At 48.7% G+C, this 27,116-nt stretch overlaps 1 protein-coding gene across 4 annotated transcripts in view; it reads left to right on the forward strand.

Annotated features, from left to right (window-relative positions):
- Nucleotides 1–27,116, forward strand: part of LOC102013928 (chromosome unknown open reading frame, human C20orf196) — a 102,864-nt gene that overhangs the window by 6,941 nt on the left and 68,807 nt on the right. Inside the window, exons 1-2 of one of the 4 annotated variants that reach the window (XM_005380839.2) lie at nucleotides 8,984–9,084; nucleotides 13,856–14,022. In XM_005380839.2, coding sequence (XP_005380896.1) covers nucleotides 13,860–14,022 — 163 coding nt within the window. In that variant the 5' untranslated portion in view covers nucleotides 8,984–9,084; nucleotides 13,856–13,859. Of the gene's footprint in view, nucleotides 1–8,983; nucleotides 9,085–10,092; nucleotides 10,323–12,021; nucleotides 12,665–13,855; nucleotides 14,023–27,116 lie in introns of those variants that run through there. The other 3 variants (XM_005380840.2, XM_005380841.1, XM_005380842.2) reach the window with 3 other exon arrangements.

The following is a 27,116-nucleotide window of genomic DNA, read 5'->3' on the forward strand; positions in this document are numbered from 1 at the left end:
AAAAACCCACATCTTTACGCATTCATCAGTTGATGAGCACTTAGGTCATTTCCAAGATTTGGCTATTATAGACTGTGCCACTGTAAACATGTGTGCATGTATCACTGTGGTATGATGCTTTTAATTCTTTTGGGAAGATATCAAGAGGGGGAATACTGGGTCAAATGGAACCTCTAGTCCTGAGGTTGGAACCGCTGGCCTGAATCTTTTGAAGAATCTCCACACTGATTTCCACAGTGGTTTTGCTCCAGTCTATACTCCCACCAATAGTGGAGAAGGGTTCCTTTTTCCCCACAGCTCTTTCAGCATTTGTTGTTGATGGATTTCTTGGTGATAGTCATTCCTTCTGGGGTGAGATGGAAATCAGTGTTGTTTTAATTTGCACCTCTCAAATAATCAGTGATGTTGAACATTTTTTCATATATTTATTTGCTGTTTGTATTTCTTCATCTGAGAAGTGTGTGTTCATTTCAGATGCCCATGTTTGGATTGGGAATTTAAATTTTGGGGGGTCTGATTATTTTCAGTTCTTTATATGTTCTAGATATAAGTCCTTTGTCTGAAGGACAACTGAATAAAATTTCTTCCCACTCTGTGGATTGTCTTTTTGCTCTGTTGATGATTTATTTTGCTGTGCAAAGTTTTTTAATAGGATGAAATCCCAGTTATTCTTTGTATTATTTCCTGTGCAGTTGGGGTTTTATTCATGAAATCTTTGCCTATACCAATGTCTTCAAGAGTTTTACCTATTCTGTCTTTCAGCAGATTTAGTGTTTCTGTTTTAATACTTAGATCTTTGATCCATTTTGACTTTGTTTTAGTGCAAGGTGATAGACATGAGTCTAGTTTTAGTCTTTGGCATGTGCAAAGCCAGTTTTCCCAGCACCATTTATTGAAGAGGCTGTCTTTCTTCCAGTGAACGTGTTTGGCTCCTTTGCCAAAGATAAGATGGCTGAGTGTATTTAGAATTGTCTCTGCATCTTCTAATCTGTCCCACTGGTGCTCAAATCTGGTTTTTTGTTTTGTTTTGTTTTTTGGCAGTATCATGCTGTTTTTATCACAGTAGCTCAGTAGTATAATTTCAAGTCAGGAATTGTAATGCCCCCTGCCTTGCTTCTGAGATTTAAGGCAAACTCTTAGCTGTGAGCTCCTGTATAAATGAAAAGAAAATTAAGCGCCTCCAACATTCCATGGCATGAGGTAGACATTTCCATTCCAAAAGTTACAAAAGGGGGATACAAAGGAATGGGAATGAAGCAAAACCAAAATCTAGCAGAGCAAACATTAAATCCCATAGTTCCACTTCCAGCATCCCAGGCAACCTGTGGCAAGTTGTGAACTCCAAAAGGTTCAGGAGCACTGCCAGTGGTAATAGTTCCCATGGCTTCTCTCTGAGGCTGGCTCTGCTCCCTCATTGCAGTTTGCCTGAGATGATACATGTTCCTGGCTTCTCCAAACTTCTGGGGTCTGCACTGCACGTCTGGCTTTACATTCACAGCTTCACACACTGCATTATCAGGGGCATACTGCCTGCCATCCCAGACCTTCTTCTGTTTTATTTTGTCTTTTTGAGACAGGGTTTCACTATGCAGTTCAGGCTGGCCTTGAACTCATTCTGTGGCCCTCGAACTCACAGCAATCCTCCTGCCTCAGCTTCCTGAGTGCTGGGGTTCCACGTGTGTGCCACCACACCCAGCTACAATGGAGGTTAAGAGTAGCAAAATTTATTGGTGAATAGGAATGGGGAATGGGGAATAGGAATAGCTCCTGATAGACAGGAGTGATCTCAAATGTGTTGCCCCAGGCCTTCTGAAATCTGGATGGAAGCCTTCTTAACCTCCCAACTCTTGCATTTTGTATGCACCTAACACCAGCTCCACATGGATGATGCCAAGGTCTGCTGCCAGCAGGAGCAGTAACCAGGCTTCCCTCTCTCTTGGCTGTAGGGGTCAAATGCCTGGACTGCTCAGCACTCTGAATCTAATTCCATAGGACAAATTCTCTACATTGCCACCATTCTGGAACAGGGTGCTCTGGGGCTCTCTTCTCAAAGCAAAGTCTTTCACTTTTGCAGTTTTGAAGCTGCAAAGGGTGGAGTCCTGCTGGTTCTTGTGATGTGGTCAGGCCATCTTTTCTATTATCTTTATTTTTTCTCTCCTCCTATTTTTCTCTCCTGTGCAGCCATCGGGGTCCTGAGAGAGGATGATAGGACATTAAGAAAAAACAAGACACATAGAAAAAAGCTGGGACCGAATGGGACCTGACCTCTCTGATGGAGAGGCAGCAACAACCCAGCACAGTCTGGGTCTTTAGTTATACACAGTAAAAAGGAGGGGAGTACATGATGGAGCCAAAAGTTTAAGTTGCAATGTTTTGCTGAGAACACTGAAAGCAAAACATTTTCAGAGCTATCTGTGCTATAGTTAACAAGGAGGAACACCAAGGCCAGACACCTGCTGGACTGGCTTTGCTTCAGTCCCAACTTGTTCACTTGTTCTGGTACTTGTGTTCTTGGGGCTGGTCTTGCTCTAGCCTTGAATGTGTGGGCAATTTCCAACTTGGCTATAGCTCAGCTGCTCCCCACGCTTCTCAGCAATCAAGATCTCCTCTGCTCTATCTTTGCAGGACATAGCTTTACTGGAGCTTCCTTTCCGGCCAAACTCCAAAAGTTTTAAATCACTCTGCTGAGCTTTTTGGTTTTGATTCTCAACATACATCTGGCTAAAAGCAGCCATACCACCACCTTAACATTTGGCTGCCCTCAAATTTCATCTGCTAGATTAATTAGTCTGCCACTCTTAATCTCAGTCTCAGGCAAAGTTTCCAGACACAAGTAAAATGCAAGAAAACTTTCTATCAAGGTGTAACATACATTATCTGCAGTCCAACAGCCAATGCAGTCCTTCTTCCCAGCAGAAACCTCCTGAGCCTGGTCTTTACCAGCAGGATTTCTATCAGCCTTTTGGTCTTCAGAGATCTTACCAGAATCTTCCATCAAGCACTGCCTCAGGCATTCCAGCTCTATTCTTTCAGCCGGCATCTCCGAACTTTTCCAAACTCTTCCCCTTCCCATAAGCCAGCTCCAAAAGCTCCTAAGTGACCTGGTCAGGTACAGTCACAGCAATGACCCTGCTTCTCTGGTACAAAATTCTGCCTTAGTCACTTTTCTCATTGCTAAGACAAAATATTCAACACCCACAAGCTAAGGGAAGAAAGGTTTATTTAGTTCACAATTTGTAGAGGTTTCAGTTTATAATTGGCTGGCTCTAGTTATGCCTCCACTGGGTGGCACATAGCAGACAAGCTTCATAAAAGGGCAACAGTTCATGGTGGCAGAAGACAGCAGAAGCATAAAAGAGGAGAGCAAGACAAGCCTCTTTCTTCCCTTATGTTGTACCCAGTTTATGTGGCTTAGGGTGGTACAAAACCAATCAGTGGACTGATCCACCCTTAATCCAAGCACCTTTGTTTTTTTGGAACTCACTATGTAGCCCAGGTTGGCATTGAATTCACAGCAATCCTTCTACCTCAGCCTTCTGAGTGCTGGGATTGCAGTCATGCACCACCATGCCTAGCCTATCCCAGTGTTTTGCCACCAATTAATCACACACTCTAGATTTAGCCACCTCTGAAAAAGCTCTATCTAAAACTGTATGAGGCCTTGGGGGGACATCTAGACACAAACCATAACAACAAGCAAGGGATGGCCATAGCTCTTTCTATCCCTTATATCTTACCCAGGCTACTTAGAGCAGGTAGCCCTCACACCCTTAATCCTAGTGCCTGAGTGTAGCACTGCACCATGAATCAATTCCAGCGTCATACACTCTAGATCCAGCCACCTCTGAAAAATCCCCACCTATGACTGCATGAGGCTTTGGGGGAACATCTAGACACAAGCCATAACACCAAGAATCTTTCAAAGTCCTGGGAATTTCCTGGAAAATAAAACTTGCATGTCCACTCCCCTGGATCTTCCAGTCAGGAAGCTCGTAGTCTCCTGATAATTTTCCTTTGATCATCAGTTTAATTGTGGCTTTTAAATGTTCCATGACAGAAAGAGCAGCCCAAGGTCTTGAGGCTCACCACTTAACCCTTGAACTACTGAACTTTCACTTTCTCAAAGCCAGCTCCTCAAATGAAAGAGTAATTAGATCAAGGTTCAGCTGACAAAGAGAGCTAAGATTGTCGTGGGTAGACTCACCTGATTTTGAAAGAGCTATTTCAGTCTAAAATAACTTCTTTCTGCTGAAAGATTTGGCTGAAGTAACTGGCTTAGCTGATGCAGAAGATCAAGCATGAAATATGAAGACCATAATTTGTACAGCCATTATATATAATCCATGGCAAAAGAGTAGGGAATCTGAAGTTATTTATATTTTACTTTTGGAATGCAACAAATTATTTTGCTGTCTCTGCAGAGTTAAGACTGTTGTTTTCTGTTGTTTTTCGAGATGAAGATATCACTATGTTTATAAAGGGGGTGAGGGAGATGGGGATGTAGCTCAGAGCAAAGGCTCTGGATTGAGGCAGGAGATGAGGGTGTGGCCAGCCTGCTGGGCAAGTGGGCATGACCTGTCAATCATGGAGATTCAGGACATGTGCAGAATACAGTTCCGGAGCCCTGCCCTTGGACCAATCAGAAAGTGCTACCTTCAATTCTTCTGGCAGGGGCTCAAGCAGGTTTTTCCTAGGATGGCCTAGATCTAAAGTCAGCCTGAGACATGAGGAATACAAAAGAAGCCTGCCCTTAACCTCATGGCCACTGTGCTCTCTCTCTCAGTGGTCTGGTCTCACTTTGCAGTGTGTACTTTTTTCTACTTTTAATAAATGTAAAACATCACTATCTTTTGTATGTGGCTTATCCAATTCTTTTTTCAGAACAAGAACCTGTAAAAAAATCCCTAGAAAGAGCCCACTGAACCTCAGAACCCAGTAACAGGTTCAGTCTCCAGTACTGCAAAAACAAATATGCGTCCTTGCAAACCAACTTCTTGCCCCTTTGGAGGTAAGAAGGCTATAGTTGTAAGGTGAGAAAAAGGAGTAGGGAGAGGTTACTAAGGGGGAGGAAATTTAGGTCTTTTTTGGGGAATTTGGGCTCTCTCTCCCTCTCTCCCTCCCTCTTTCTCTCCTTCTCTCCCTCTCGCCCTCTGTCTGTCTCTGTCTCTCCCTGTCTCTGTCTCTGTCTCTGTCTCTGTCTCTCTCTCTCTCTCTCTGTCTCTCTCTCTCTCTCTCTCCCCCTCCATTGCCATGTAGCTGTCAACTGTTTTGTGCTGGAGGTTGTGTTATTTAACATGCATGTGGGATCGAAATGAGGTCAGACCTTGTCTGCTCTTACTCAGCAGCCATCTTGGGCCCAACCAGTTCCCACTTTCCCACCTGAAGTGGGACTTCTGGCTTACAGGTATCCTGTCCTCAAAGATAAATCAGATGAGGGGTAGAAATGCAGCTAGGGCAAGTAGGCAGGATAAAATTAGGGGATGGGAGCCAGGTATGGTAGTATAGACTTGTAATTCCAGCACTCTGGCAGGCTGAGGCAGAAGGATCCTAAATTCAAGGCCAGCCTGTGTATTTAGTAATTTAGCAATACCCTGTCTCAAAAAATAAAAAAGGGCTGCAGCTGGGGCTGGGGAGACAGCTCAGTGCAAAGGCTCTGGGTTCAATCCCCACTACCAAGGAAAAAGAGAACACAAACTTGGCAATTTGGACTTCTAGCAGGTTGGGAGTTTCTTTATCCTGTGCAGTAAGAGAGCAATCATGGAGTGTCTAAGGAAAAGCAGACAGTGCCTCCTTGGAGGGTTGGGACAGTAAGGAGCTAGGAAAGGAGGGTGTGGCAAAGTTGACTGGGAAGTAATTACAGGATTCCAGACACACGCAAAGAACAGTTCCCAAATCCCTTCACGTGGATTTCTCTGAGAACTCCATGGCCTGGATCTGACATCACCCTGAGGTATGGAATCCCAACACCAGCTCTCGGGACCCAGATATAGAAGTTCTTGGGGTTTCCTTGAGATTTGGACAGCATAAAAGGCAGCCATGAGTGTGGTGCTATTGTCACTTTCCACTGCAGCCCGTGCTGTTTCCCAGATATCTTTGCTTTTGCCCTCTTTTGCTCTTTATTTGGCCCAAGATCCCTCTGCAAAGCAAATTTTCCCCCACTCTTCACTTCCGCTTTCATGGATAAACTTTGCCACTGCTTTTTTTTTTTTTCGTTTCATCCAACTCTTTGTTCCGAACAAGAACCTGAAATCTAACTCCAGAGATGGTAACGTTTAAATCAGCCACTTTTAGAAGGAGCTACTAATAACACTGTTGTGGAGATTCTTCACAAAATGAAAATAGATATTCTATTTGACCCAGCTATACTTTTATTGGGTGTGTTCCCAAAAGAAGCAAAGTCATCATATTATAGCAACACATGCATATCCATGTTTGTAGCAGCACAATTCATAATAGCTAAATCAGGGAAATAGCTTATATACCCATCAACAGATGAAAGAAAATTGTACTTACACACAACGGAGCACCACTCTGTGGTAAAGAATACATTTGAATAATTGGCAAGAAAATGAGTGGACTGTGAGACCATAATACTAAGTGGAATAAGTCAGTCACAGAAGGTTAAATATTGCAAGGTGTCTCTAACATGAAAGACCCAAAATATAAATAATTAAAAGAGTAAAATAATAGAGCCTTATCAAGAAATAGGGAGGTAGAGTCTGTAGAGATGGGAAAGGGATTTGGGAAAGGAGAATGAGATGGGGGCTGCAGGGGAAGTATAAATGATCAATATGCAGTACAGATGTGTATCAATCCCCCCAGCTGAATGTAATCCCTATGTATCACACACTGTAACACACACTGTGTGTGTGGGGGGACCAGCCAGACCACCAGGCTTGTGCAAAGCAACATGGCATGGAATTTATTGTGCCTGGGTGCAGGCAGACAGAGGATGATGAGGATGTCTGTGGGGAATAAAGAGAAATGTGCCGCTTTTATAGGGATGAAGAAAAGACAGGGGATATTAGAAAGGAAAATTTTAATAAACATCTATGGTTAAAGTTTTCCAGCTGTCTTACACTTCCGTGGGCAGAGTCCTTGAAGCATCCAGTGTAAATTTTTGGGTGTCTGCAGACGTCCTCAGATGTCCAGGACCTTCAAAATCCCTTGTCCTATCTTACCTCCTTTATACATCCTGTGTTTGCCCATGACAGCTGTGGTGCTGAGCTGAGTTCCCTACTGAGAGTAGTGTCTCTGCTGGCAAGCAGGTTGGGCCTGGGAGAGTCAGGTCCGATTCAAACCTTACATATACCAATAACAATTTCTTAAAAAAAAAATTTTTTTTTTTTTGTCTTTTTGAGACAGGGTCTCACTATGCAGTTCACGCTGGACTTGAGCTCACTTTGTAGCCCAGGCTGGTCTTGAACTCACAACCACCCTCCTGCCTCAGCCTCCCAAGTGCTGGGATTACAGGTGTGCACCACCATGCCTGGCTTTCTTAAAAATTTAATGTTCAAAAACTCTCCTCCCCACCACTGGACCATGACTCCTGTCAGCCGCATCATGGGTCCTCCCGTAATCCCAGTGAGAGACCCAGCACCTGCTCTAGTGTGGCTGTGAACTCTTCTCCTCGGCCTGCTTCCACGCTGAGCAGTGTGCTGTTGCTGCTTTCTGTTTTTTGCTTGTGTTGATTTTAATAAATCGTATTGTTCTTACTCCTTTTGAGTATCCTGCTCAATTCTTTTTCAGAAGACCAAGAACCCAGAGATAACTCCCCTAAGACTCTCTGTTTGACAGTAGTTGGCCAACCCCATGTAATGTTATTTAAAATACTCCCCGTAACAGCAAGACTCCTAATTTATGGGGTCTTACTCACATTTCGGCATGGACAGGAGGCTTTGCGCAGACAGGATGCATTGGAGAAGACAATACAGTGGAGGAAGGACCCTCCGTTTAGTTAAACAGTTTATGGGAGGGTGTTGTTTTGGACCAACCTCCTGCAGCAGCCCAAACCAGAAGGTAGTCACTCACACCAAGGGCCACACAAATGAACCCCGGAGGAGGCCAGTTTTCCCAAAACCAGGTGTTTCAGTCAACCTGAGTCACTGTCTTGACACTGAACCCTTATTTATTTATTTATTTATTTATTTATTCATTCATTCATTCATTCATTCATTTAAAGACAGAGTCTTGCTACGTAGTTTAGGCTGCCCTTGAACTCAGTGCATAGCCTAGGCTAGTCTTAAACTTTCAACAATCCTCCTGCCTCAGCCTCCCAAGTGCTGGGATTACAGGCATTTACCACCATGTCTGGCATACATAATCATTTTTAATTGTATATTTCTTCTTTCTTTCCTGTAAAGCCAACCCCCTCTGTTTAGCTCTTCAGAACATCTATTAGATCTTACACTAAATTTGCTGTAATTTTCTTTTTTTGACATTCCCTTTTCTACCAGCTCTATACTGCTACTGGAATACCTACATATATAGAAATGTTTTTATCCTATTTATAAATCTCTCTCTCTGTCTCTCTGTCTGGGGGTGGGTAGTGAAAGTTGAACTGAGGGCTTTCTCACTGAGCTACATCCCCTGCTCTCTTTTATTTTGAGACAGGGTTTCACTAAGTCGCTAAGTCAGCAAGTGCTTGGACTTGTGATGCTTCTGCCTCAGCCTTTCAAAGTGCTGGGATTACAGGGGTATGCCCCCTCACCCTGCTCTCCCTATTGGGAGTCGAACTCAGGACTTCATGTTTGCCAAGCAGGCGCTGTGCCACTGAGCTAAATCCCTGGCTTCCAGTTACATATTTCACTTTAAGCATTTTTTAAAAATATTTTTCCTGTTCTCTCGGTGTCTACCAAGCACACGTACCTTTAAGCTTCCTCTAGAAACTGCTCTAACTAGCCTTGGGCAGTGAGTTTCTTAGGCAGGGCAAATGCCCTCAGTTAAGATGGCCGCCACTGCTTTCCTTTGCCTTTGGCTGACCACAGTAAGAATGGTTCTCGTGGCTTCTTTTCAAACTTTGTTTTTCCCATAACGAAGATGGCGCTATCGCTTCCGGTTCCGGCCTCTTGCTGTTGCCGGGTGGTGAGTGGACTTGTGTGCTGGGACGCCTTTGTCGGCCGTTTTTTTCCATCCCTTCTTGCCAAATACTTTGGGAAGGGAGCGGGGAAGTAGGGTACGGGGATCGAAGAAGTATATTAGGTTGTCCTTTGGCGGTTGGGCACTTAACGGCGGTTTTTCCTCGCAAATTATAGTCTTCTCCGGGCCATGCATCCCACTGCCCCAACAGGAGGCCACTGTAGCCTACAGTTGGGGGAATCTCGAATTTACAGGCCGTCCATCTGGATTAGTATCTGTTCTTCCCCTTTTTTTTTTTTTTTTTTTTAAATAGCTTTTCTCCTTTTTCCTTTTAAACAGCTTTCTTAGCGGGGAATGGTGGCACACACCTGTAAACCCAGCACTTGGGAGGCTAAGGCAGGAGGATTGCCACAGGTTCGAGGCCAGTAGATCCTGTCTCAGAAAAATAAATACAATTTTAAAATTAAAAAAAAAACAAAACTAAAAATAGCTTTCTTGAGAAATTTCTTTTCAGATAGTATAGAATTTGCCTAAAGTGGAAACTTCGGTACTTTCACAGAATTGGGCATCTGTCATCACAACCTAATCTTATTTTATTTTACTTATTTATTGGCTTTTTTGAGACATAGTTTCACTGTGTAGGTCAGGCTAGCCTTCAGCTCACTTTGGAGCCCAGGCTGGTCTCAAACTCACAACAATCCTCGTGCCTCAGCCTCCTGAGTGCTGGGTTTACAGGCGTGGACCACCACACCCAGCACAACCTAATTTTAGAATGTTCTGTTCACCACAAAAAAACAGTTGTACCCACAGGAATGTGCTGAGTTCCAGTCCCCAGCAGGATCTCTCTCCATTGGCTGTTCCTCCCCCAAAGCTCAGGCAATCCCTGCTTGCTTTCTGTATCTGTAGATTTTCTTATTTGGACATTGTTTAAAATGCATTTCAACAGTGTGTGGCTGGCTTTTTTGGGGGGGTGTTTGAGGCAGGGTCATACTGTGTATTCAGGCTGGCCTTGAACTCACAGGATCCAGGGTGCTGGGGTTACAGGCGTGCGCCACCACTCCCTGTGTGATGAGGCTTGGTAGCTTTCAGTGGTCACCGTGACAAGGGGCTGTCGTCAAAGCCCGGCCTGTAGCGCTCGGGGTTCCATTGCTTCCTGCTGAACAGTGCTCCACAGCGCACACATCACGACACGTTTTGGTTTTTTTGGCTACTCTGAGGAAAGCTGTGAAGAACACCGTGTACAGGTATTATGTGGACGTGTTTTTTCTCTTTAGCACACCCCCAAGAGTGGAATGGCCAGGTCAAAGTATAAATTCTATGTTTAATCAGTTGAGGTGCTGCTGAACTGTTCTCCAAAGTGCTTTATTAATTACCTATCAGTGTGATTTTACTTTTGAACTTGCAGGTTCAGCTGCTACTCTGTCTGTCTGGCCTTATGCCAGTACTGTACAGTGTTTTTTTTTGTACTGGGAATCGAACTCATGACCTCGTGCTTGCCAGGCAGGCACTATGCCCCTGAGTTATATACCCAGTGTTGTGCAACCTTAATTATACAGTGTGTTGTAAGTTGTTTTTGTTTTTGCTTTTTTTGAGACAGGTCTGACTATGTAGCCCAGGCTGCCCTCGAACTTGTGGCGATCCTCCTGCCTCATCCTCCTCAGGTGTGCGCCACCACACCCGGCTGTGTTATACTTTTATATGCTGTTTATTTCATTTTATTTATTTTTTTGTCTTTTTGAGACAGGGTCTCTCTATGTTCAGGCTGGCCTTGAGCTTCTCAAACTGGCAGCAATCTTCCTGCCTCAGCCTCCCAAGTGCTGGGATTACAGGCGTGCGCTACCCGTGCGCGGCCTTTATGGAATCTCAGTGGTGTTTTAATTTTCATCTCAGCTGCCTGTCAAGCATATTTGTGCCTATGTTCATAATCTCTGTCTGTAATTGTCTTGTATGTTTTCCTAGTTCTGACTTTACTGTCATTTAGGGGAGGTTGAGACAGGGTCCGATGTATATAGCTGAAGCTGGTCTTGAACTCACTGCAGAGCCCAGACTGGTGATCCTCCTGCCTCAGCTTCCTGGGTGTTGGGATTGCAGTTGTGTGCCACCGTGCTTGGCAGTTTTGCATGCAGTTTTGCATGGCCAACCGCAAGGGAGGGAGGACCAGTGCGTGCAGTGGCAGCTGACCAGAGGAGAGTTGGGTCTGAGTGGAAACTAACAGCCGCAGCCATGAGGAAAGGCCAGGGAGCGCTCAGGGGAGGCCTGAGGAGCCGGGAGAGGGCCGGAGTGAGAGGAGGAGGTCGGAGGTTGGAGAAGGGCCTCTTTCCAAGGGCAGAGTTGGAGACTTCCACAGAACCATGGTGGAGCTGAGGAAGTGAGCCAGTTTTTGTGTGTGTGTTTTGTTTTTGGTCTTTTTGAGACAGGTCTCACTATGCAGTTCAGGCTGGCCTTGAACTCACTTTGTATCCCAGGCTGGTCTCAAACTCACAACAATCCTCGTGCCTCAGTCTCCCAAATGCTGGGATTACAGGCGTGCGCCACCAGGCCCAGCTGAGCCACTTCTTAAGAATTTTATATTTTAATTTTTGTGGTAGTGGGGACTAAACTGAGCTGCATCTCAAACCTTTTTTTATTTTCTATTTTGAAATGAGGTCTCACTAAGTTGCTGAATTTCCAGGGCTGTACTCAAACTTGTAGGTCTCCTGCCTCGGCCTCCTAGAGTGCTGGGGTTCCTGGCCTATGCCCCCTCCTCCATGATACTCCCACCCCACTGCAGGTTTAAGCAGATTTCTTTATTTTGTGGTACTAGTCTTTTGGGTTTTTTTTTTTTGTTGTTGTTGTTGTTTTTGAGACAGGATTTCACTATGTAGTTCAGGCTGGCCTTGAGCTCACTATGCAACCCAGGCTGATCTTGAATTCACAGCGATCCTCCTGCCTCAGCCTCCCAAGTGCTGGTACTACAGGTGTGTGCCAACACATCTAGTCTGGTACTGGGTTTTGAACCCAGGGCCTCACACAGGCTGAGGAGTTGCTCCACAACTTCACCATATCACTGTATCTTTTTATTCTTTGAGACTGGGTCTCCCTGAGTCACTAATTTACCAAGCTGGGCTTGAACTTGCAATTCTTCTGCCTCAGCTGCCCAGGCGCTGGGAATGCACCAAATTTCTTGTTTAGCCGAAAGCAGTGTTGAAGTGGGAAGGAAGCATTTCTAGAGGAGAAAGCTGAGCCACACAGGCAAAGCCCCTGCACTGTCCTTGCTCCCCCGCCCCTGTTTTGGGGGCACGTGGAGAAGGGCTCCCTCTGCAGCCTCGCCCGTCACGTTCCCTGGGGCCCAGCGGCGCATATGGAGGAAAGAGACGCTCACACTGTGTGGGCAGAGTTCTGTCTTGCCTGGGCCTTGGGAGGCTTTGTTTCAGTCCAGCGCCTGCAGCCACCATCCTCGGCACCCCTGGAAGGGCTTCTCCGTGGAGGCCACCCTGTCGCTGAAGGGTTCCTGGCACTTCCTGGTGTGCTCAGACAGGACGTGGCAGTTTCCTCCAGTGACCTGTGTGTCCCCTCCTTCCGGGAGAGCAGCCTGCGGAGGTCTTAGGTGAGGAGGAGGAGGAGCCGTGCTGAGCAGTGCCTGCCGCAGAGGCTTCGTCCTGGCAGCCCGGGGCCTGGGTCCTTGCCCGCCCTCTCCTCACTGCGGGCTCAGCTGTCTGAATGTACATGCATCTGCCTGTCCCCGGCCACGCTGCTTGTGACCGCGGGTCCTCGAGCAGGAGGGACCTGCTCACCCAGTGCGGATCTGCTTCCTTCTTCCAGCCCTGCCCGTGGGGCGGCGCGGACTGCGTGCTGAGCCGTGGACAGAGCCCGGCTGCCTTCTCTGTGGCTGCAGCCCACTCCTCTCTCTGGGCCTGGGTCCGGCTGTAAACAGGGGCACCAACAGGGTCCCCGCTCCCGGGGTGTCACTGCGGGCAAACCTTCACCGCAGTGGCGAGCCTCACGCAGAGCAAGGCTTGATAAATGGAGCTGCCCTGTTGTCACGCTGCTCACATCACTCTGAAATTGCTTCTTTTTAAAATTTCGTTGTTCTGTTCTCGGCGCAGAATGACGGCAGCCCTTGGCATCCTTGTCGGTCCCCTGGTCTCCTGGCCCTCCCTCGCTCCCCGCCTCCTTGGTCTCCCCCTTGGCAAAACACCGGTGTCTCCTTGTTCCTGCTTGCTTTTATTTTGCTCTCTGTTTATATTTGGGTTTCTCATATAAGAGAAACCATGTCATACTTAAGCTTGGGTGTCTGATTTTGAAATTGGTTCTCTCATTCAAACACATGGCTTTGAGATCTTAAAGGATCTATCTTTTTTGTTTTTTGTGTTTTTGAGACAGGGTCTCGCTATGCAGTTCAGGCTGGTCTTGACCTCACTATGTAGCCCAGGCTGGTCTCACAACTGGGACAGTCTTCCTGCCTCAGCTCCTGAGTGCTGGGATTCCAAATGTGGGCCCCCATGCCCAGTGCATTAAATACCCTCCTAGCTCTAGAGTACAGTAGTTCTACTCCGCAGTCACTCCAGAAGGTTCTGTGATTGGTCATCCCCATTTTCGGATGTGGAGCCTGTGTTCCTGCTGATGTTGTTGTGGTTTCTTTCTGCCTAGAACCCTTCCTCTGCTGACGGGGGTGGGGCGGGAGTGGCGGGTCTAGGTCAAGACCAGCCGTGGGTATCCCGGAGTGAGGTTTCTGTTTGCCGAGGCACCATCCATCGCTGGGGGTTCCTTTGCTGAGTCGCTCTCTCCTCCCCCGCAGGGCGATGGCCACTCAGGCGGCCGCTGTGGACAGCACGCTGGGGGACAGTTGCTCCCTGGACCTGCCCTCGGCCAGCGACGTCCGCGACTATGTGCTGCGCAGCACCAGCCCCGGGCCGCGCAGTGAGAGCCTGAGCTCGCTGGAGACCCATCCTGTTGCGGAGCCAGGTAGGAGCCCATCCAAACAAACCAACGTTGAGGCACTGGCGCCGCGCAGCCTGCCAAGGTGGCTTCTGCCCCTTCTGTCTGCCTCCGGACTCTCGCAGAAGGGGCCCAGGCTGGCCGGGCCTACACTTCAAAGCCGGAGCAGCGCTTCCGGAGGAGGGCTTTGCATCTGGCGCCTTTCTTATCTCCAGCTGGTGCCGGCCGAGGAGAATTGTTTTCTGTTTTCTTTGGAAACTTCGGAAGACACTGGAGCGTGCCCGTTAGGTGCCGCAGGTAGTAGTACCAGAGCGCTCTGCGTGGAGCCGCTGTCTGGGAGGCCAGCAGCTGTGTTACTGAGGCCTGATGACCGTTCCCCGCCGCAGGTGCTGACACTTCTAGCTGTCAGGCCCTTCTTCACATTCCCACCTAATCCACGGGTCTGCAAGCCTGGACTGGAAGTTCAGATCTGCCCCTATGGGCTGTGTGACTTGACACTTGTCTCTTAACCTCTCTGAGAGCCAAAGTCATCCACAAAGTGGCAACTAGAATCTTTGGGGTTTGGTTTAACTCAGGGAATGTTGGTGTTGTTTTTATGTGTTGTTCTTATTTTTATTAAGAAGTTCAGGGCCAGGGATGGTGATGCACACCTGTAATCCCAGCACTCAGGAGGCTGAGGCAAGAGGATCGCCGTGAGTTCAAAGCCAGCCTGGTTGACAAAGTGAGTTCAAGGCCAGCCTGAACCACAAATCGAGACCCTGTCTCAAAAAACACAGCAAAATAAAAAGTAAATTCAAATATGTATTTGGAAGGGGAACTCATCAGGTACCAAGAAGATTGTAGGCTTTCATGATGAGTTCAGTGATGGCTGTAGTTAAGGTATATGTATTAGGTTGCTGTTAACATGCAACAAATATCCGTGAATCCACTAATAAAGAGAAAGACACCAGGTGTGGTGGCACACGCCTGTAATCCCAGCACTGAGGAGACTGAGGCAGGAGGCTCATTGCAAGTTCCAGACCAGCCTACTCTACCAAGTGAGCTCAAGGCCAGCCTAGACTGCATAGTGAGACTCTGTCTCAAAAAGACACAAAAAAAAAAAAAAAAAAGAGAGAGGGAGAGAAAGGCTTATTTTAGCAAAAAAGAGTAGTTTTTTTTTAAGATATTTTTGTTTTGTTTTTTGAGACAGGGTCTGCCTATGCTTATAGCCCAGGCTGGCTTTAAACTCATGGTAATCCTGCCTCAGCCTCCTGAGTGCTGGAATTGCAGGTGTGCACCACCAGGCCCCTTTTACCTCCATATTTTAAGCCCCGTGGCTGCTTCTGAAGCTCTACCTGTCTCTTCCTGCCAGCGCCCTGACATGGCTGACCTCTGCTTCTTCTCTGCCGCCCTCGGCTCTGGCTGGCAGCCGCTCCTGCCTTCCTCGCTGCGCTGCTGCTTCTCGGCCTCTGTGTGCGGCCTCCTTCCCCTCCTCCCCAGCCTCCCTGGCAGAGCCTGGTGAGTCCTCAGATGCCCTCTGACCTCCCTCCTGAGTGAGTCGGTCCAGCCTCGGCCTCATGCCCTTGGTGCCTGCTCCACTCCAGGCTCCTGACATTTAGACCATCTGCATTCTGGTGTCATAGCGTGGTTTCTGCCGGGCTGCAGAAATCTGATGTATCCTAAACCAAAGTGCCATTCCTCTGCCCGCCTGACTCTCCCCCAAACACGCACGTGCATGCACACGTGTGTGTGTGTGTGTGTGTGTGTGTGTGTGCGCGCGTGCTTTGAAGCCTTCTTAACTCAAAAAATCATCTTCATCCTTTGTGGATTTAGCAAAACACAAAAAACTCCAAACCCTAGGATTGGACTTCAGCTTCTTTTTCTCTGTTCAGTCTCATATCCCCAGCAAGTCCTGCCGGCTCTGCCCCTGGAATAACCTGGGACAGTCGGCCTCGCCCCTCACACAGCCCTAGTCTGGGCCACTGTCGCCCCCGCTGGGCCCCTTGCTGGCTGTTCCCATCCGCCTGGCCCCTGTCCACTCTTAATGCCGCCCCTGGAAGAAGCCTTCCAGAATATGCGTCGGGTCATGTTAAGCCTAGGACAGAGCCTGTTGTCTTCTCCTCAGAGCCAGCAAGAAGCCGAAGTCCTTACTGAAGTGGGGCATGGCAGTACAGGCCTGAAACTCCAGGGCTCAGGAGGCCGAGGAAGGTCGATTGCCATGAGTTTGAGGCCAACTTTGGCTACACAGTGAGTTCAAGGCCAGCCTAGGCTGTATGGTGACACTGTCTTAAAAAATAAAAATTAAAAAAATGCTTGAGTGCCCATGATCTCCAGGATGCATCCCTGCCACATCCTGGCCCCCAGCTGGCCAGCCTGGCTGTGCCCTCTGCCCTGCGCACACCCTCGGGAGGCGGCCCTGGCCTTCCTCCCGCTGCGGCTGCCTTCCTGGCTCTGTTTTCCCACGCTGCTCAGCACCGCTGGCGTCCTGTGGTCCTCCTCCTAGGATGTCTGTTCCCGCAGGGCAGGTATTCAGTAAGCCCCTGCCTGCGGAATGAGCCGGGTAACCGCGTCACCACCGTGTCACTCAGAGACCGGCCGAGTGGCCTTAGGGCTGGAGCTGACCACACCGCGAGGGGCCCGCTTACCCAAGCCCCCTTCCGTAGCACAGGGCTGGTGTGGGCAACTTCAGGAAGTGTCCTGTGGAAGGAGAGAGTCACTTGGACGTGCACAGGTGCCACAGGCCCCCAACAGCTGCTGTAGGGTGCTAGGCACTGGGCCTGCTCCTCTGACCTGCTCCTCTGACGTGCTCCCTCGCTGGCTCTGATACCCGCAGGCCACTCTTTTTTTTTTTGTTCTTTTTGAGACAGGGTCTCACTTTGCAGTTCAGGCTGGCCTTGAGCTCACTTTGTAGCTCAGGCTGGCCTTGGACTTGCAATGATCTTCCTGCCTCAGCCTCCTGAGTGCTGGGATTACAGGCGTACGCCACCACGCCCAGCCTGCAGGCCACTCTGATGCTCCCCTGGACCCTTCAGTCATGCCCAACCCTCCACCTCCCTGCCCATTGGGCATGTTCTCCCTGGCAAAGGATGCACAGGACACAAAGGGAGAGTCAGCTGACCTTGGCCAGCCCCTCCCTCGGAAACAAGGCCGCAGAGGGCTTCTGGGGGCACAGACCAGGGGTCTGTGGTGGGCTGGTGAGCCTGGGGAGCCCTGCAGGTCATTTCAGGGCCTGAGGGAGCTTAGACCTGGACGGCGCCCAAGGTGGCTTCCAGGACAGGACAAAGGCCTCTCTGAAGCCGTGTTTAGACATGGAGACACGGATGTAGGAAATCTCAGCCCTTTCCTCAGACCCGAGTTCTGCCCACAAACAGTGCTGGGGAAGAGCGAGCACGCAGCCCTGGGCGGCCACACAATGTGGCTTTGATGATGAAAGGCCCTGCCTGGCAGGCAGCCGGGCCGTGCACGTTAGCAGAGGCTGAGTCTAATGCCTTTGCTCTTCTTTTGGACTCTGTCAGCATCCCGGTCTTAAAGGCTGTTTATGAGCTGTGTATTTTGGCATTCCATCCAGGGAAGTTAATATTTAAGAACAGGTAAATATGTTTGTCTTTTTCCTCTGTGTAATTCATATGGTATCTCTTTGTAATACAGTAATACTTGGTTCCCATAAAAAAAAAAAAAAAAAAAAAGAAATTACAAGCTTTGGAGCAAAAGAAGCATACACTAGAGGTTAGACAATAATTGTAAAGTTGGATGCATTATTGCTGTTTTAAACAGGAGTTAGGGTAGATTTTAGACATGGGGATAATGTTTAAGATCCTTTCTGTGTATAGATACAGTAAGAAGTAGCTGAGCTCGGGTGAATGTCCCAGCACCCCCACAACCAAGATACGGTGAGGAGAGGGGAGAACAGGACAGTGATTGTGGAACCAGCTCCCTGGGACTTGACTGAGAACAAAATTGAGTACTTCCATCACACACCAAGTTGTGCATTTGTGTTTAGAAGATCCCAGTATTCTCATGGCAGTGCATTTCTGGATTTTTGGCCTCTTCGTGGGTTGAGTGATGCCAGTTCAGCCACCTAACCTGAATTTTCAACTTCAAAACACAATTCTGAACTCTTTGCTGTAATCCTAGCACTCAGGAAGCTGAGGCAGGAGGATTACCACGAGTTCAAGACCAACCTGGGCCACAGTGAGTTCCAGGCCAGCCTGAACTACATAGTGAAACCCTGTCTCAACCACCTACCCCAACAAAAAAAGATAAAGATGTAGAGGACTGAGGCCCACGTGGCTTGCGAGCAGAGTGCTTCCAGCTGGTGGGTGCTGCAGATGGCCCTTCCGGAATTGCAGGGTGGGGCTGGTATGGGGTTGTGAGCTTGTGGGGAACTAGGCCTGGACTCCTACTGATGCACACACGCCCGTTTACAGTTTTCCAGAGGAAAGGTCCCCAGAGCCAGGCGGAGTTTGAAAAGCACTGATCCTTCTTAGTCATCTCGCTTTTCACACAGGGAAACTGAGTCCCAGGACAACGAAGAAGGTCACCCGAGGTCATGCAGCAGCCTGAGACCTCCTGTGTCCTGGGTGCCCCTCTGTCAGCAGACTTGCTTGTTTTCTTCTGTGGATTTTGCCTGTGGTTATTTGTTTGTTTGTTTTGGTCTTTTTGAGACAGGGTCTTGCCATGCAGTTCAGGCTGGCCTTGAGCTCACTTTGTAGCTCAGGCTGGTCTCAAACTCACAATGATCCTCCTGCCTCAGCCTCCCATGCTGGGATTACAGGTGTGCGCCACCCCCCCCCCCCCCCCACCCGGCTGTTTGTTTGGTTTTGAGACAGGGTCTCATTATGTAGTTCAGGCTGGCCTCAAACTCATGGCAGTCCTCCTGCCTCAGCCTCCTGAGTGCTGGGGTTACACATGTGTGCCACCACACCTGCCTCTGCCTGAAGTTATGGTTTATTTGTTTGGTTCTTTTTTTTTTTTTTGGTACCGGAGCCAAACTCAGGACCTTGTGCTTGCCAGGCAGGTGCTTATGCAACTGAGTTATATCCCCAGCCTGAAATTATCATTTAAAAACAAATCCCAGCAGAGGTGAGAGCAGGCCGCATGCGTGTCACCAGACACACCCTCAGGGCTCTTATCTGCAGAGTCCGCCTGTGCCGTGGTGACCTCACGGTCTGAGTCAGCTTTTCCCAAGGCTCTGCGAGTTCTTCATGCCTTGTCACTCCAGAGACAGGCGACAACGGCTGACTACAGCAAACACATTCCATCCCTCTGTCCCTTTACTCTTGGTCGGTTTGTTTTTGGAGACAGGGTCTCACTGCGTAGTTCCGGCTGGTCTTGAACTTGCAGCGATCCCCTGCCTCAGCCTCCTGTGTGCACCCGGATGCCCGGCCATCCATTGTCATCTGTGTCATTATTACACAGAACTACAGCCAAGGAGACTGCCCGTGGTGGGGGAGGCTCTCAGCTGGAACCTGTGTCATTTATTGCGCGCTGACGTCACGGGCCCTGGCCGCTCTCCCCACCCGCGCATGGTTCTAGTGATTCTCAAACCCACCCGAGGTGTAAGCGCTCCGGGGCCCCCTGTTACCCACGCGGAAGTGGAGCCCGGGAGAGGCCGGCCGCATTATCACCCTACCGAACAGCGGTGGGAGGCTGCGGCGCGGCTGGGTCAGGCCGACCTCACAGGGCGCCCCCGTCGTGTGCGGTCAGTGCCGTGCTGAGAATCAAGCCTGAGTGTTCGCTGTTACCGCCTCGGCCCTGCCGACTCCTTCCTGCACACCTGAGTACCCGCCAAGCTCTCAGTGCCCTCAGGGATGACTATGCCCGGCCTGTGTCTACTGTCTGCGGGGCTGTCCTTTCTACCTCTTGCTCTCTGTTTTAGGGGACTGCAGGATCTTGCTGTGTAGTTCAGGCTGACCCCAAATTGGTAGCAATCCTCCTGCCTCAGCCTCCCCAGGGCTGGGATTACATGTGTGCGCCACCACGCCCAGCCCAACACCATTTTAGAAGTAGAATTTGGGGGCAGATGGGTTAAAATAATATGCCATGTTTTCAGCCAGGAATATCTAAGCAGTTGCTCTGGAGATGGTGCCTGACAAGGTCGCCTGATAGGGCAGTGTTTGGTTCTGCTGCCATCTAGTGGCTGCATGTACACAGCCGGGGTCTTTCTGGAAGAAGTTGAAGTGTATCCCGTGTAAAGCCTTTGCCTTGCCCTGCCTTGCCCTGCCTTGCCTTGCTTTGCCTGCCTGCCTTTCCTCCTTTCCTTCCGTCCTCCCTCCCTCCCTCCCTCCTTCTTTTCTCCCTCCCTCTTTCCTCCCTCGCTCCCTCCCTCCCTCCTTCCTTCCTTCCTTCCTTCTTTCTGGTGCTGGGGATCATACCCACGGCCTCACACATGCTAAACAAAGTGCTGTACCACTGAGCCTGCACAACCCCAGCTCCTCATGTCTTCTTTGCTGAGTTCTTTACCAACAAGAGGTGAACCTCAACATTCTTAGACATTATTTGCCTTAGTTGCAGTCTGAGAAGGTCTGTCTTCAGTTACATTCACCACGTGTGTTACAGAATTTGAGGAGCCCTCTTTTTTGTGTATCCTGTTTGTCTGATTTTTGTAAGTTTGCCAGCTCAAAGATGTACTTTTAAACATTCTTGCGGGAGGTTTATCCTTGTACTCTGTCCTCCCCCATGGGGGCCCGGAACCCGGGGCCCCACCCCGGCTGGGCAAGGGCTGGACCGCTGGCTACATCCCCAGCATGGACTGCAGGCTTGGGTCTTCCCTTCCTTGATGAAATTGCCCTCGCATGAAAGGAGGTCATGGGACTGTAAAACCCAGGGGACTTCTGACCCAGCTCTGTGGCTTGGGCGCGTTTCACCTGCTTGGCTCTGCTGACTCCACTGTGAACCCTGGAAATGCAAGAGGCAGCCAAGGAGAGGCGGTAGAAGAACATGTGTGGGGTCCCAGGGCTGGGGGACCGACGCGGCCACGGCTATGTGTGTCCTGCCCGACTGAGGAAGCTGAGGCAGACCTGGTAGTCCTGACCTGCAACCTAGCAAGAAGGGAGCAGCCTCTGCTGGGTGTGATGGTGCACACGGGAATCTCAGCTCTTCAGGAGGCAGAGGCAGGAGAGTGGGACATTCAAGGGCAGGCTGGGCAATTGATCAAGACCCTGTCACAAAATAAAAAGAGAAAAGAAAATGGGGCAGGGGTGTGGCTCAGTTGTAGAGTGCCTGTGGGTTTGGTCCCCAGCACGGCAGCACACACAGACACACACAGATACTGTGGTGGCTCCAGGTAGGCTCATTTTTCCCAGGACTGACTGATGGTCTGTCCCACAGCACCAGGAAGCCTAGCACCCAGCGAGGTGGATCAGTTGGAGACCCCTAGCAAGTGACCAGGACACACACTCCTGTCCCTGCCTACTAAGTGACCCTACATCCTCGAGGCCGAGGCAGGAGGGTTTGCTGATGCAGTGTGTGACCCAGGCTGGGACACCTCTGTCCCGCTAGCCTGAGGCTCCGTCCTTTCCCACTCCTGGGGTCAGCTGGGGGTACAGGCAGAGGAGTCCCACAGCAAGCAGCCCGGCCTGGGGAGCTTCCCTTTGCAGGGCCTGGAAATCTCCCTGGGGGTTCCCCACAAGAGGTACCACACCCCAAGGCGGAGGTCTGGAGGCTGCCAGCAGGGACAGTTTCTGGTCTCTCAGGCAGCACCAGCAGGGGCCCATGGGACCCCCCTCTGTACCAGAGAAACTGAGGGACCAAAATAAACATCAGACTCAGAAAACTAAATGTTGTTGGAGCCACAACCCACGGCATCCAGGAAGTCCAGAGAGAGCTCTTTCCATAATAATGCCAAAACCCATGCTTCCACCAAACTTGTGATCCTCCTGCCTCAGCCTCCTGAGTGCTGGGATGACATGTGTGTGCCATCATATCCTGCTCCTTTACCCATTTTAAAAATTGCTTTCTTTGAGGGTTTTTTTTTTTTACTGTTGCATTGTAGGAGTTGTGTATATTCTGGCAATGGACCCCTCATCACACTTACGATCTGTGATCTGTGAGCATCTTCTGCGTTTCTGCAGCTTGCCCTTTCACTGTTGACTGTGACCTTTGACCCAGAAGAGTTAGCCGTGATGGAGGCCTGTCTGTCTGTGTCTGCTTCTGATGCCTCGGGTCATATCCAAGCGATTGCAGGGCCCATGACGCGAAGCTTTCTGCCTAGGTTTTCTTCTAGGAGTTTTATAGTTTGAGATTCTTTAATCTCTCGGTGAGTTAATTTTTGCATGGTGTAAGACAAAGGTCACACCTCCTTCTTTCACTCGGGGTACCCAGTTCCCCAGCGCCCTTTACTTCCTCATCCAGCGTCTCTCACCCCTGTCCGAGATTCTTTGTGTCTTTGAAGTTCCTTTTCTGGTTTGCTAGTCTGTTACATCATCCCTGATGACACTCCCACACTGTCGTGGTTACCGTAGCTGTGTTTTGAAAGCAGGAAGTGTAAGTCTTCTAACTTTGTTCTTCTTTTTCAAAATTGTTTTGGCTAAGCAGAGCCTGGGCATGTTCTTTTTTTTTTTTTTTTTTTAATGTACCCATAAATATACCTCAGTGTGGGTAAATACACTTGTGTACATTTATGTACTGTAGTACCTTTACTTATGTGGCAATTTTTAACAACAAACAATACCACATGCTGTTCTGCAGCTTGCTTTTGAAGTCTCCCATTTGGGGTATGCTCTTTGTTAGTATCTCCCTCACTTAAAGGGCTGCATGGAGTAGGAATAACTATACTGGTCCCATGATTAATGGTCATTAGTTCATCTCCAAGTTTTGGCAGTTACGAATAAATATGTTCTGGTTTTTTGATAGATAGATAGAAAGTTTTAGATTTTTTTCTTTTTTTCTTTGAGATAAGGGAGGCCTCAAACTCATGATCTTCCTGTCTCAGCCTCCCAGGTAGCTGGGATTACAGGTCTGTGCTACCTCAGTCAACCCTTTTTTGATATTTATCTAGTCAGTTTTTTCAGTAAGTGCTTCAGCTTGAGTATGGTATTTAGAAAATCATTCTCAGTGCCAGGCGTGGTGGCACACGCCTGTAATCCCAGCACTCGGGAGACTGAGGCAGGAGGATGGTTGTGAGTTCGAGACCAGCCTGGGCTCCAAAGTGAGCTTAAGGCCAGCCTGAACTGCATAGAAAGACCCTGCCTCAAAAAAAAAAAAAAAAAAAAAAACAATGGGGACAGCGGGGGCTTTTGGCTTTTCTAAAACACGAGCTAAGCATGTGACTTTGAATCTGAACCTCCTGTGACTGCACAGCCTGAGACACTTGCTTGTCCCCTTAGCTATAAAATGAAAGTGCCGTCGTGACCTGCTGCTTGGGCTGGCTGAGGGCTGAGGTCTGGAGCTCAGGACCCTTGGGACGGCTGTTGTGTAACTAGCTCTGCCTCAGGGCCACTTCGTAGGTGCCCTTTGGTGAACTCCTTTGAGGAGTCCAAGCTTTCTTTTCTTCTTTTTTTTTTTTTTTTTCCAGTAGTGGGGATTGATCCCAGCCCTTCACAATGAACTACATTACCAACCATTTTATTTTATTTTTTTAATTTGAGACAGGGTCGTGCTTAAATCCCTGAATTGCTTGGGCTAGGTTTAAATTTGTGACCCCCCCCTGCCTCAGCCTCCTGAGTGCTGAGATTATAGGTGTACACCACAATGCCCCACTGTTCTACTCTTTGTTGTGCTTATAAATGAGAGGGGGAAGGCGGGCATGGTGGTGCACAGCTGGTTGGGTGGCAGAGGCAGGTAGATTCCAAGTTCAAGGCCAGTGTGGGCAATTCAGGGAGACCCTGTCTCAAAACAAATTTTTTTTTAAAAGGGGATGTCATTCAGTGCCTCCTGCATTCAATCCTCAGTATCACAAAAGAATAAGGAAGGAAAGAAGGAGGAAGGGAGGGAGGGCAAACAGTGAGGGGCACTCAGTTGTGATTTCACACGCTCACGTGGGGCCATACATAATTTGTAACTCACATGTCCCGCTGCCAGGTGGCTCTGATCTGAATTCAGTGGTGGTACATGTATGATGTCCCATTGGGAGCTGTCGTTACAGTAATTCAAAGAAAAGCATTGACTTAGCAGACCAGATGTCGTCAGATTAGAGTTCCCTAAGGAAAACATTAAAGCTATAAAAAATTTTAATACTGCAAATTTGTGGTACAGCAGATGTAAATGCATATTACATACACCTGCAGTGGGGGTGCTTCTAAGATTTCCTTGTTAAAATTTAGAGAATTCTTGATAAACTGTTTACAAATATAAATACCTTTTAACTTAATGAAATAAATACATTGGTCAATTATTGTAAGAATTTTTAATTGGTATAAAAAGCCGGGTGTGGTGGCACACGCCTGTAATCCCAGCACTCAGGAGACTGAGGCAGGAGGATCCTTCGGAGTTTGAGGCCAGCCTGGGCTACAAAGTGAGTTCAAGGCCAGCCTGAACTGCATAGTGAGACCCTGTCTCAAAAAAAAAAGAATTTTCAATTGGTATGAATAGTATTAATTTATATTTAGGCAGTAATTATTTAAATTCAAGCAACTAACTAGATTTAGTCCATTCATAGATTTTTAAATTGATTTTATTAGTAAAAGGATTGATAAAAGTGATTAGATCCATTTGTATCCTAGGTGGTTCAGGCTAGCAGAAATGAGTTAAGCACAGTTCTCCTATAGTTTTTCTCTTTTGTGGTGCACCTGAGGGGTACTCTGAAATTTCCCACTGTTTGACCTCTGCCTGTAACCTTATAGCTAATTTCCTAAATTTGAACTTGGGTTACTGTTTTTTTTTTCTGATACTGGGGATTGAACCCGGGACCTCCTGAGGTCTCACTGAGCTACATCCCTAGTCCTTCTATTTTTAACTTTGAGACGGAGTCTTGCGAAGTTGCCAAGTTACCCAGGCTGGGCTCAGAATTGCGATTCTTCTGCCTCAGCCTCCTAGGGTGCTGCAATTACAGGCCTGTGCCACCACACTTGGCTAAAAGTTGTGTTACTTTGTGGCCAGATGTGACGCATCCATGTAATCCCAGCACTCAGGAGGCTGATGCAGGATGATCACAAGTTTAGCCCGGGCTACACAGTGAGTTCAATTTTAGTATATTTGCTACCAAAGCAAGCATTCTACAGTGAGTTCAGCCAGCCTGAACTACTATATAATGAGACATTGTCTGAAAAAACCAAAAATAAGTAAAAGTTGTATTACTCTGTAAAATCAGAGAATCATCAGTCTCTGTAGCCACACCTGTGGCTAATTTCTATTCCTTCTCTCAAGAGTGGATTGATTGAAATGTGTTGTCTTTCTATCTTGGACCTCATAAATACGAATTCTGTGACTTCCTGTAATCATCTAAGACACGAGCAATCTGAGCAAAAATAGGAACTAATAGGGTTCAGAAATTGGAGAAAAGAAATTTCAAATAGGCTCCATGATGGTATAAATGAGATTTTTTTTTTTTGGTACCAGGAATCGAACTCAGGACCTTGCACTTGCCAGGCGGGCGCTTGTGCCACTGAGCTATCTCCCCAGCCCGAGATTTTAAAAATATGCATTCAGATGAGCTTTGTGGAGTTGGTGTGAATGCCTGTCTCAGATCGGCACACTTCTCTCGTGTGGGGGACGCGAATATCCTACGTTCATTCACTCTGCTGTCCAGTACTTTTCACGCACCCGGAAGCTCTGAGTAAACGCATGCTCTGTATTGGGTGCTGTGCCTGGCAGTGAAGCTTCTGCTTCCGCAAGGGTCCTAACCCCGTCACCTCCCGCTGCCTTCGCATCCTCGAAGGTGGCCCTCCTCGAGGTCTGCGCCTGGTCACCCGCTGAGGAGGTGCGGGGTGCACACCGCGTGTGGGGCCTGCAGCAATCATTTGCAGGGTGCGTTCGGGTGCAGGAGGGGAGCTGACGGGTCCGTGGTCCCGCCAGGCCACTCTTCAGGTCCGTGGCCCTCAACAGGCGGGGGACCCTAAGAGGTGTTTGCAGCAGGCCAGGCAGGGGGCGGGACTGCCCAGCACCCCGCAGCGTAGAGGACAACAGGGCACACCAGCAGCGCTTCTGGTTCTGAGTTTTGCTCAGAGGGGCAGCAGGAAGCTTTGTTCATCTAACAGGGCAGGGTGTGGTTTGAAACTGGAAAGCTACCCTTGGTTTTTTTTTTGGTTTTGCAAAACACGGTCTTGCTGTATGGCCAGGTTGATGTTGAGTTCTCTGCTGAGGCTGCACCCGTTGCCCGCTCACGAGCAGGGCCGAGTAGCTGTCAGTGTACGTCACAGGCGGGGTTTTGGTGATCCGGCTGGCAGGCTGTGGGGCTGACCCGGCCGCCACCTAGAGCTCTTGGTCCCGTGGGTTGGCTTGTTTCAGCTGGGTGGTTTTGTGTCCCAAGATGAAGGCTTGGGTGCTGGGATGTCAGTGTGTAAGATGCTGGTTCCGTGGCCGTGGCCAAGCCCCGCCCGCAGCCTCTTGAGTAGCCTGGCTGTGGAGGCCTGTGATGCTGAGAGTGAGCCTCCCGAGAGGAGGAAGCCTGCGAGGCTGCTCAGGGGTTTCTGTCATCAGTCACAGGCCAGCTTGGACTCAAGGATGAGGGAACTGACACCACTCTTTTCTCCCCCCTTCTATTCATTTTATAAAATATTAAGTATCAGTGACAATTCAGCAACAATAACAGCAAATATATTTGAACTATAGGGTCTTGGTATATAGTTCAGGCTGGCCTTGAACTCTGTGATCCTCCTGCCTCAGCCTCCTGGCTCAATGTATATATATATATTTTTTTTTTTTTTTTTTGTCTTCTTGAGACAGGGTCTCACTATGCAGTTTAGGCTGGCCTCAAACATGATACAATCCTCCTGATTCAGCCTCCTGAGTGCTGGGATTCCAGGCGTGCACCACCACACCCAGCCCACCCCTTTATTTACTTCCCCTTGTCTATTAACAGACCCCTTCTACTTTTATGGCATTTAAAAATTTACTTATTTAGATTCCACACCAGGGAGCTGAGCATGGTGGCGCATGCCTGTAATCCCAGCACTCAGGAGGCTGAGGCAGGAGGATTGTTACGAGTTGAAGGCCAGCCTCAGCTACAAAGTGAGCTCAGGGCCAGCCTGAACTGCATCGTGAGA

The sequence above is a fragment of the Chinchilla lanigera genome, unplaced genomic scaffold (genome assembly GCF_000276665.1).
Source record: "Chinchilla lanigera isolate Chin_1 unplaced genomic scaffold, ChiLan1.0 scaffold00014, whole genome shotgun sequence".
NCBI lineage: Eukaryota > Metazoa > Chordata > Mammalia > Rodentia > Chinchillidae > Chinchilla > Chinchilla lanigera.